Here is an 11769-nt window from a genome sequence, read left to right as displayed (position 1 = left end):
CAAAAGAAAAGTTCTCACACTCCTCTACACTCCTGTGTAGGAGCAGCTGTACACACGTTTCAGAGGTCATTTTCTACGTGCCCGCCGTTGTGCCTTTGACCCCCTGGAGTTACAGAACTCTAAACCGTAGTTTCATCACCCTACCATGTTAGGAACGCAGCATGCTGTGGTGTCTAGTGACACATTATATCACGCTATGTACCTTTTCTCCTTTAATGCTTTACAACTGTACTGATCAAATTGCTGAACCCGCTCACAAACGAGGCAGCGCAAACCCTTGTTGCGGTTACCATGAACCAGACTAGGTTTGTCTGCTTCTGATGTGAGTTCATCTTCATTGTGTCACTGTGTGTGTGTGTGTGTGTGTGTGTGTGTGTGTGTGTGTGCTGGCAGAAAGGGCCTGGGCTTGGCTATGATGTCTCTTCCCTGTGTGCTGTGCCCCTCACTCACTTAATAAATCCATGCTAGGAAGAGAATCCTATGCTGGAACTAATCATCAATAAAACAAGGATTGAAAACAAAATGTATTGAGGGACAATACAAGATTGTCCAAGATTTCAAAAGGTCCAAGATTTCTAAGTGCAAAACAGATTATGTTAAAGAGGATGGTAGATGGATTGAAGGTTTATTTCGATTTTGGGGATATTGTGTGACTAAAAACGGACACAGCTGCAGTTGAATGGTGAAAAGGCTACACATGAATCCAAGACCCTTCAAGTTTAATCTTCCCCGACTCATTAATCTACTCAGATTCGGGAGAGAAAATCAGCTAGGAGAGGCTCCTCCAGTAAAACCTACGTTGCCGTGGGTGTGTGTTTGTAATATCTGTGCTTTGCGAAACCTAAGGAGCAAATAAGTGACAAATTAGACGTCTACTCTGAAACATAGACGTGTGGGGGGGTTGGAAACCAACTGTGCAACATTGTGTGTGCGTCTAAACTTGGACTGTGGTGATAGTAACAGTATAGAAACTGATAAACAATGTCAAGTATATTTTATTGGTATAGTATGACAGGTACTGACTGACTGAAACGTGACTGTCAGTCGTGTTCACGGACAGCGGTTAGCTTCACTTGAAACAGAGAGAGAACGGGGAGTTCCAGATGACAACAGCTGACACAGACACGATTCCCCCCCAACGGGGGATCAGTTAGTCTGTTCTACTACATCCCATAGACTCACCTGCTCAGGTTATCTGCTTTCAGGGGGACAGACCACAGTGGCAAACATGTCTTTCGGTAAAAAGAAAGAAAAAAAAACAGGTGTGAGGTGACAACATTGGGGATGTCACCCCCCGTGGAGTCAAAAGACAAGCTGCTGACAAAATACCTACGTTTTGTTTATAATAATGTGTTTACCCCCCTGACCTTCCAGATATACGAGGTTAAATGGAGGGGAGAGAGAGGCGAATACAACTTAGTTAGTGTAGAATGTGGATCCTACTGTCTGGCAGAGTCTAGACACAATGCATGTGCAACACAGACCGCATTCGAGGAAGATTAAACACACACGCAGCTCGTAGGATTAAATGTATTGAAGACAAGAAACTCCATTAGAACAGATCCAAGGGGAAAAGGCATATAGTTGTACTGGAGAATGCTAAAAACCCACCGAAAGCTCAAAACCCACAACACACTTCTAGGACCTTCTCCACATCCCCCAGCCAACCCCCCCCACCACCACCACCCTAGTCCCCCCCCCCCCTCCTTTATATGGTCTCTCTGATCATTGGAGAGTGACCGCTGCTTCGAGGCCAATGACCTTGACTCCATGGGACGATTCAGAACATTCGCTAAAACGGCTTGGACTGCAGAGCCAGCCTAATCGCTAGTCAGGGTGGTCTCAACAGACCCGCACGTTCTACTCCCCCCTGCTGTGTGCGAGTCTGAGTGTGCGTCGCGTACGGGCCAAGCTTGCAACGAAGGCGGCGCTCCTTTCATCCGGCGGCCCCGAGAGAGAAGGTTCTCCTCGGGGGGGAATCATTACTGCCCCCTAGCTACGGGCATGTACCTAACAGCAGCAGTGTCCTAGGGAAGAGGGTGCGACGGAGGCGAGGCGAGGGGGCGGGTGAACGAGGGGGGGGGGCGGGGCTGTGCTGGGGCAGGGCGTGGCCGCTTATGGGTTCTCGTCGGGGCCGGGGATCTTCTCCAGGCTGGGCTCCACTCCCCAGATTTCACGAGCGTACTGGGCGATGGTGCGGTCGCTGGAGAACTTGCCACAGCCGGCGATGTTGTGAATCACCTTCTTGGTCCATTGCTTGGGGTTCTGTTGGAGAGAAATGAGACACGGGGGAAGGGTTTATGAGAAGGTTTAGACTCGATGATGAGGTCAATTGTGAATAACATACAAAATGCGGGATAAAAGGCTCAAGGGGCAGATTATTCTTATCACAGAGCTAATCCTACGTGTGAAAATCCATCAGACAGCCTATTTCTATCCAAATAACTTGTCAGCAAAACCCCCCAGTTTAATAGCAAAGACACATTTGAGACCTGCAAGCACCCCACTGACCTTGTACAGCGCATTGACTTTATCCTGGCATTTAATGTAGTCTTCATAGTCAGCAAACACTTTGAACCTGTGCATAAAACATGGAGGGAGAGATAAGGGCCGTTGTAAATGTTAAAAGTAAAGCTCGGGGAAGACTGGGAAAACCATGGCCTGCTGTGTACTGTACTCCACAGGGTGAGTAGACAGCATGCGAGACAGTGAAGGAGACGACCCACCTGTCGTGGTTCATGAGCATGTCAACAATGTCCTTGAAGAGGTCAGGCTGCTTGGGGCTGAAGAATCCCCCGGCGATCTGATCCATGGCCTGTTTCAGCTCCGGGATCCGGTTGTAGTACTCTGACGCATTGTATCTAGGCAACACGGAGAGGATCGCGATGGATTGAAACGGGGGGGGGGGGGACGCTGCGTTTTTTTTTTTTTTTTTTTACAACACTTACAGATTCGATTTGTGAACAGCGGGCAGGACACGGTGAATCCCCCCTTCCCCCCCCAACCCCCCCCCCCCCCCCCCCCCCCCACCTCCTCACCCTTTCACATCCATGGCGTCCACGTCGTCCACCCTCATGCCGAAGATGAACAGGTTGTCCTCGCCCGCCTCCTCCGCCATCTCCACGTTGGCGCCGTCCATGGTGCCGATGGTCAGGGCGCCGTTCAGCATGAACTTCATGTTGCCCGTCCCGGAGGCCTCCGTGCCCGCCGTGGAGATCTGCTCCGAGAGGTCGGCGGCGGGGATGGCTGCGGAAAGAGAAGAAGAAGAAGAAGACGTGAACCGGGGAGGGGGGGGAGGGAAGGGGGCCGGGGTTTGACAGGGCGAGCGCGGTGTCATCAAAGCGCGACCCCCCCCCCCCCCTCACCTCTCTCGGCCAGGGTCACCCGGTAGTTCTCCAGGAAGATGACCTTGAGGCGGTCCCCGACGACGGGGTCGTGGTTGACCACCTCGCCGATGGCCGTGATGAGACGGATGATCATCTTGGCAGTGTGGTATCCCGGGGCGGCCTGGGACAGAGGGAGAGAACGAGGTCAGCGATTGGGATGATAGTAAAAACAGTCGAGATGATGCATGAGTTCAACTGACAGTTCACCCTAGTCATTCAGCTGCTAACTGAAGCAAGCGAACTGCTACGAAAAACATTTAGGCATATATTTTGTTCACCGACTTAATGTCTAATAGGCATTGGACAAAGGTTTTTATTGTGTAAAGACTTTTGTTACATGTTAAGATTTTTTGTCAGTCATGTGAACCAGTGGGGCATATTATTAGTATTTTTTGAATTATAATAAAATAAAAAATATGACAAAAATGTTAAGGCCTAAAGGGCAGAAAAAATCATATGTGGGAAATTGCTGGGTGTTATTTAAGGTTATATATATGTACCTATCTTGTAACAGAAAACAATGTGATGAGTTGATTTAGTAGACTATTTAGTTTGATCCAAAGCGACGTCAAGGATTTAAACCAGGAACCTCTATATCTGCTATCAAGTATCAGATGGTCTCTATCAAGCAACTACATTTATCCACAGACACACTTGCGGTGAACGAACGGTCGAAAGGTACGCAACACAAAACACACCTTCCCTCCGATCATGATGGTTCTCGGGGTCCAGTGCTTGTTAGGCTCCTTCTTAATGCCTGAGGCGGCGAAAAACAACAGCATTAACACAGAGAGATAGGTACAACATCGGTGGAGGAGAGAGAGAGAGAGACAGAGAGAGAGGGAGAGAGAGAGACAGAGAGAGAGGTGTGTCGGCACAGAGGGAGCCCTCACGGTTGAAGTAGGTGATGATGTGCAGACAGTTGAGCAGCTGCCTCTTGTACTCGTGGATTCTCTTGACTTGCAGATCGAACATGGAGTTGGGGTTGATCTTCACCTTGTAGTGCTCCTCCAAGTGCACCGCAAACTTCAGCTTGTTCTCCTACGGACGGAGGAGGCACAGACTAGGCGCGTGTCGGCCACAAAGAGCACAGGTACAACACTGGGAGTCAGATGGCTGAGCGGTTAGGGAAACAGGCTATTAATCAGAAGGTTGCCGGTTCGGTTCCCGGCAGTGAAAAATGACGTTGTGTCCTTGGGCAAGGCACTTCACCCTACTTGCCTCGGGGGAATGTCCCTGTACTTACTGTAAGTCGCTCTCGATAAGAGCGTCTTCTAAATGACTAAATGTAAATGTACAACAGGGGCCGCGCGAGCTCGCGATGTTCTCCGAAGCGAGACTGGCTTCTGGTTTCATGAGACCCACCTGCTTGACTTGGGCAACGTCCCGGATGAAGGCCTCATCGTCGATGAACTCCAGCAGCTTCGACAGCTGGTCAAGGTCACGGATGAAGTCCTCTCCGATTTTCTGACCAACACATCGACATTGAGACATGGTTACTCTTCCCTATTGGTTAATGTACAGTCCCTCTAATCACAGTGTCAGTACCAGTGAAAGATTGTGTAAAGTCAGCATAATAAGGATGTCATTTACCAGTATAAAAAGTACCAGTATGCCATAAAATTTGTCTACTCTTTTTTACAGTGCTACAACGGTCTCGCTGTTATACAGTATCTCTCATTTCCTATATCATGATTTCCTTGTGTTACCATTTTCATTGCACTTATTATATTCTTATTATATATATACTTATTATATATATATACTTATTATATTATAGTTATATTCTCATTGTATTGTTGCATTTTCACATCGTTCACAAACTTATGTTGCAATTCCACCCCGAAGGCGTTATGGGACTAAAGTCTGATTTTAATTGGATGGACTGTTGTATGGAGTAACGACAGAGTAACCAATAGAAGATCACCTCTGCGATAACCTCAGCCAGGCCAGGGTTGCACATGACCAGCCAGCGACGTGGCGTGATGCCATTAGTCTTGTTCTGGAACTTCTTTGGCTCCATCTCATAAAAGTCTTTAAATCTGGTCCGGTTAAAAAAAAAAAAAAATCACCATGAATATGCATACTAAGTAAATACCAATGTACTTGTGCGAGCGTGCACATACACACACGCACGCGCGCGCTGTACACGGTGTCCACGAGGCTGAGGAGTCTGGGAATGTTTCCCGAGAGATGACCCTTTTTCGAAGGAAGCGTGGCGTGCGTGCAAGGGCACGTGCGCGTGCGACACCTACACGGTGGCCTTCAGGATGTCCGAGTGGATCCGAGCCACGCCGTTGACGGCGTGGGAGCCCACGATGCACAGGTGCGCCATGTTGACCTTCTTCTCCGATCCCTCCTCGATGATGGACATGCGACGCATCCGGTCGGTGTCTCCGGGGTACCTGGCGGCCACTCTCTGCAAAACGACACAAGAGACGGCAACAAGCTTGAGGCGAGCGCAGACAGGAATGGATCGGGGTGACCGTCGCACGAGCGCCCGCGGTTGTCCTGTGAGAAGCTACGCCCTTGTTCAGGTCCTACATCGATGAAGGTTAAAGAGATACGTGACCAAGGGGATTCTCTTCAAGTGCAACCTTCCATCCACCGCTCCTTCCAGGTTATCTAGTTAGTCACTCCTCAGCGGAGCGGAGGAGTGGAAGGGTGGGGTGGGAGGGGGGGGGGCGGGGAGGGGAGGGTCTGCTTTTCTAGAGACCCGGGATTTCAAAGAGCTGCCATTTGCACCACCGACCTCCATGTGGCGACGGTTGATCTCGTAGATGACCTCCAAGTGCCGGGGCAGCAGGTGGTGGAGCAGGTCTACCGGCCAGCGCTCCAAGGCCTCAGGCAGGACTGTGTGGTTGGTGTAGGCGCAGGTACGCACGCTGATGTCCCAGGCCTGGACTCAGGGGAGAGATCAAAAATAATAGTACGTTTCATTAGTAATGCGCCTTTCTTGCACTCGCAGTGCTAGATGAGAGACGAGAGGTCATATCTTGACTAGCTGTTCGCCACAGCTTGTTTATGTCGGATGCGTCTAAGCATTCTGTGCAAGTTGCTGCTTCTAAACCAAAGCAATGGCTTTGTCTCCCTCTGTTGGTATAACTGCAGTCGCGCACTTCTTTACTACTACTGCTACAGTACCATGTGAAACCATAACACGAAATCAAAATACTCAAACGAAATATGAAATGCTACAGACTGTGGCTAATGGTCATGTTCTGCCTTTTACCTTTTCCCAGGTTAGGTGCTCTTCATCCACCAGTACCCTCATAAGCTCTGGAATGGCCATTGCGGGGTGAGTGTCATTCAGCTGGATGGCAACCTGGGAAGAACAAGAACGACCATATAAGCGTCGGTCCAGAAATACGCAGCGTTGGTATCGTAACTGAGAAGAACGAACTGCAAATGAACGAGCGACGGCAACGTTAGCGACGCCCAAAAAAAACAGCAACGGCGTTGGCGTCCAGCTCGACGTTTGCTGCCCGTTCTCAGATAAACCACCGGAGGGTGCCTCACCTTGTCCGGCAGAGCGGTGAAGTCCGTGCGGGAGATCTCTCTGGAGCCGAAGTCGGACACCTTGAAGCGACGGACGATGTCCTGCAGGGTGGCAGACACCACAAAGTACTCCTGCTTGAGGCGCAGCTCCTTCCCCTCGAAGAACTAGGGAGAAGGAGGAGAGAAACAGGCGCAGCTTCGTGAGCACGACCACGACCGTCTTTGAAATCGTTCTCGCGGGTGTAAAGGAACGCGAGTGGTTGGCTTTCGCACGAAGGTGACATGCTTGTTTACATTGTCGTTGGGGTAGAGCACGCGAGAGATGTTCTCCGCCAGGTTCCTGTCCAGCACGGCTTGGATGTAGCCACCGACGTTAACTGGTGAGGGGGGCAGAGATTTGGAAAACGTGCTTGAGTCTCCATTGTGGTCTCTATTTCACTACTACAAAATCTGACCCTCCACTGAGAGAGCTAATCTCCATTCGGAAGATCTTATTTCGGTCTCCTGTCGTCCGGTCAGACACTTACAGTCCTTGAGGTTGAAATCACAGGGGGCCTTGGCAGACCACAGTCTCATGGTGTTGACGATGTTGTTTCTGTAGCCTGGGATGGGGGTGTCGTAGGGCAGAGCCAGCACTACCTGTCAACGCAACCAAACAGTGCTCTTAAATCAGGTACTACAGTAAGACCAAAATAAGTTAGAAGGATGTTTGGTTGTTTTGATTGGTTTGGTTAGACCGTTCGAACACACTCTTAGGGATGGCGAACACGACTTGATTTGACATGATAACACTCATGTTGACACACACAAGCACACACACACAAGTAGGCACACTCTTCCACATCCTCACCTGGGAATCGACCCATTTCACCCCGTCGGGGTGGTGCTCCGTCCTGCCGTAGAACTTGACCGGCCTCATGTACTCTGGGCGGGCTTTCTCCCAGGGGTTCCCGAAGCGCAGCCAATCGTCCGCCTCCTCGACCTGCCAATCGTCGGTGCAGAACAATATACAGTAAGACTCGGGAATCTCTCTCTCCGTGACATTCCGTTGATTCCTCCGTGTTCGGGTCGGGACGCGACGTGAACGATGCGTTCTCGTCCGTCTCCACGGAGCGCCCCCGAGGCCCAGCTCACCTGCCAGCCTTTGTCGATCTTCTGGTTGAAGATGCCGTACTCGTACCGGATCCCGTAGCCATATCCAGCCAGGCCCAGCGAGGCCATGGAGTCCAGGAAACAGGCTGGGGGGGGGGGGGAAGGAGAGGGCAAGCTTAGTCAGAGGGGGACTCGCCGTGACGTTTCCAATAAGGAGCGAGGAGAGGAGGGAGGGTGGCTCACCAGCGAGTCGGCCCAGGCCTCCGTTCCCAAGGCCGGCGTCTTCCTCCATGTCCTGGAGCTCCTCCATATCCAGCCCCAGCTGTGGAGCGACACCACGCTCATCAGTCTGCGCCGAAGGCTGAAGCTACATGGACATTCTACAGGTGTGGGTCTGAGTGTGTGTGTGCGTGTGACTGTGTGTGCGTCACCTGGTATGTGGCCTCGTCACAGGCATTCTCCAGAGCGAGGTTCACCATCGTGTTCTGGAGTGTGCGGCCCATGTAGAACTCCAGGGAGATGTAGTACACACGCTGAAGAGAGGAGAGGAGAGGAGAGGAGGGGAGGAGAGAAGAGGGGAGGGGATGAGGAGTGAGTCTGCACAATAACACAGCTACACAGACAGGACCAACATGAGGAGAGAAAAAGGCCTGAAACTGACCCACATCAAAGACAGACAGACAGCAACCCTGAGACTAAGATCCAGTCAAGAGTCTGTGAGAATATGTGAACGCGGGCTTCACATTCATTAAGCTCTCTGGCCTGTGTAAAGGGATTTTATGGAAATGAGACCGTCAAGTCTGGGGTTTAGCTTTTGATGTTGGCATAGTATCTCTTCTCTCAGTATCTTTTCTCCTCAAAAAGAAATGAGCTGCTGGGACTGGCTGAAGGCTGGGGGTAGTGACTGCTGGTGGTGGTGGTGGGGGGGGCTAGGGGCCGGGGGCTGGGGTGACAGGGGGCTGGTGGTGGTGGGGGGTCTAGGGGTCAGGGGCTGGGTTGACAGGCGGCTGAGAGCTGGGAGATAGGGGGCAGCAGCGATAGCTAGCTCAGGGGGTGTTACATAACAAGGCATTTGGACTCGGGGAGAAAATAGCACCAGTTGGGGTTGCCGTAAAGGTTACTGATGGCATGATATCTATTAATGGGGAAACATGCTGCGAGAACAGAGCTGGATCCAGAACAGATACACAGGACTGAAGCGTATTCACGGGAAAGAAAACACACCATGTGTGATTTATGATGTTCACTTGCACTCTTCAGTGGCACAGAACAAGAGGAAATCATTTTGCATCCTCCTTCTCTATAGTCGTTCAGATATGAATTTCGACGACCTTTTTTTCGACTTGACATATGACAGCTAATTTCCTATAAGGCCCCGGCGCCATCCTGAAATGAGGATCGGCAGTTCTCATTATGCAGGCAGCCAATCAGGAATCAGCCACATGGAACAGACGGCACTGCAAGGGGTGCTTGTATCCTGGTTGACACGGGGTGTCAACAAAGAAAATCCAAGTCGCTCCATTTCAGGCCTGTATTAGGATGCAGAGGATCCAAAATGCGACGAGATGTATTCATTAAGGAGTTAGTAAACAATTTCTATTAAGATATATCATAGTTCTGTAGGGACTCCTGTACAGTATAAAGTCTTGGAGTCCTCCCTTCTCGGATCAGTTTCTATGTTGACCTTTCTTGGAGGGTATAACTTTTGACCTTTCTGCTTAGGATACCAGAACCAGAGCTTGACCTTGGGCTAGGTGATAAAGTAGAATGTCAAGTTCCCCCTTATACAATATCGGGGATATGATGTCTGGAACCCTAAGCCTGCCTGTAGGGCTGTGGTGAACCTGCCATGGTTGACATGGACACATCTAGGACTGCGAAAAACATCCTTTCGAATAGGGAAAAGGAGGTTTGTGGCAGCTGCAGTTTCTGTTAAGGTAACTGTTGAGTCATGGATTATACTGTAGAAGAGATAGCAGTGACAACATATCCTTTCAGTGGAGAGGGGCACGTTTTTTGTTATTGTCTTGGGTAGTACAGTAAGGCTGAGTTCATTCACACCCTCTTGAGGAGGTGTGCTGTCTGGCAGAAAGGCTACGTGCAATTCTTTCAAGCCAGGAGAGGAGGGAGGGGAAGGTCAGGGACGAGGGTCACATTTCAACACAACGCCAACACGTCAGCATATCGCACTGATACTTTTGTAGGCGTCCGGGAACGAAACATCACGACGCGGCCGGCGCTGGAAATCTGTTGTTGGGGTTGTCACAATTCCGACTTGAACTGGGATTGTGTCGTGATCAGGGGCGATTCTAGGATCAGACCTTTAGGGGGGCCTCAGCCCCCAATGAGAATGTGACATGGATACAGTGCCTTGCAAAAGTGTTAAACCCCCTTGCTAATAAATCACTAATTTCACTGGATAGCAATTAATACGTTTATTTATTATTATGCAAAATATTGAATGAATGAAAAAACGAAGAAAGTCCCTTTCTTCATGAACTACCAGCATCGAATGAAACCATAATAATGTGTCAACAATAAATAAACATTGTTTTAACACGTTAGAGCACTAAAACTTATTTAAGATAATAATAATTCATAATAATTCTTTATTTTTTATTTTTTTATTATTATTATTTTTAGGGGTGCTGAGATGAAATTTAGGTGTGCTTGAGCACCCCTAAAAAGAGTCTAAAATCGCCACTGCTCGTTACTATCTCGTGAGTGTGGTGTCCGTTGGATCTTGTCAAGCAAGGTGTGTCTTCGCTCACCTGAAAACATAGCATAACCATCTGAGATACAGTCAGACTGTAAACTATTAACCAGGACGATCTCATTGACCAGAGTAATATCTGGCCATTGTTTTATCTCAATATTTGTATTAGACACAAACTAGTCCTTTATTATTCATGATACTACTATACCGTGTACTGTCCATCCGACAAAGTCTCAGGACGCACCTCTTCAACTTCATTTCGACTAACCGCTCTCTTGGCCTGAGATCACCGAAAGTCGAACTTCGCAGGATACATTGTGTGATTCTGGCAAACGCGCACCCAAATTGCACTTATATGACGTTGTCTTTGCTGCGCTATATCGTAGCCTACTATGTAATTTTGGAGTGTTGCATTGTAGCATATTATAATTGTTCCCCGTGCCTGGTAGCTGAGATGTGGTGCACTATTCCTGGTAATTACAGACCGTTCCTTGACTGACCACCGAAATACTGTTAAAACGATGTACTTCTGATCCTTGATTTTCTGCTGCCTGCCTTCTTTTGCATCTGTACTTCGCTTTGGGTGAAAGCGTCTTCTAAATGTAATAGTCAAGTAGGCTATTGAAATAGTCCCTTAGTGTAATAAATAATGAAATAATCGTAGGCCTTGTGAAGCCTTCTTGAGATTAATGACTTTGAAAGTACATATAAAAAACGTGATGTTCTCATCCAATCTGTCATTCAGTTGATGCCGTGTGAGCACATTACTTACTTTAGGATCTTTCTCGTAGTAGTACTGTTGAGTACGAATCCACCTGCCGACAAGGTGATCGCGCACGGTGTGTGCCAGGGCAAAGTAATAATCCCTTTTTGTCGCCACATTTCTGTCCTTGACCAGTGTGAAGTGGAGATGTCTGTTAAAATTGGTTTTTAAATCGGCAACATTTTCCACGCCGGCAAGACCTCGCACTGAAATCTGCTTCTTCTTATCGTGGTCTGACAACGGTTTCGACATGATGATACTAGGCTCTCGATTTCAGACAGTCAAATATCAGGCGTAACTCCCCTGGTCTTGTC

At 49.1% G+C, this 11769-nt stretch overlaps 1 protein-coding gene across 1 annotated transcript; it reads right to left on the bottom strand.

The window, feature by feature from the left end:
- Positions 1–1698: 1698 nt before the first annotated feature.
- On the bottom strand, positions 1699–11769 carry pygma (phosphorylase, glycogen, muscle A). The gene is made up of 20 exons (XM_067228682.1): positions 11465–11769; positions 8408–8509; positions 8220–8298; positions 8019–8122; positions 7735–7866; positions 7412–7523; positions 7179–7261; positions 6906–7049; positions 6619–6711; positions 6139–6285; positions 5642–5805; positions 5314–5428; positions 4752–4853; positions 4280–4427; positions 4085–4143; positions 3366–3507; positions 3039–3246; positions 2727–2861; positions 2512–2578; positions 1699–2265 (listed from the first exon to the last, which is right to left on the bottom strand). The coding sequence occupies exons 1-20, from the start codon at positions 11705–11707 to the stop codon at positions 2116–2118; spliced, it is 2529 nt and encodes an 842-aa protein (XP_067084783.1). The 5' UTR covers positions 11708–11769; the 3' UTR covers positions 1699–2115.

This window comes from Osmerus mordax, chromosome 25 (assembly GCF_038355195.1).
Source record: "Osmerus mordax isolate fOsmMor3 chromosome 25, fOsmMor3.pri, whole genome shotgun sequence".
In the NCBI taxonomy this organism is placed as follows: Eukaryota; Metazoa; Chordata; class Actinopteri; order Osmeriformes; family Osmeridae; genus Osmerus; species Osmerus mordax.
Note: the sequence above shows the minus strand (reverse complement) of the source record. Positions and strands in the feature narration are given on the sequence as shown.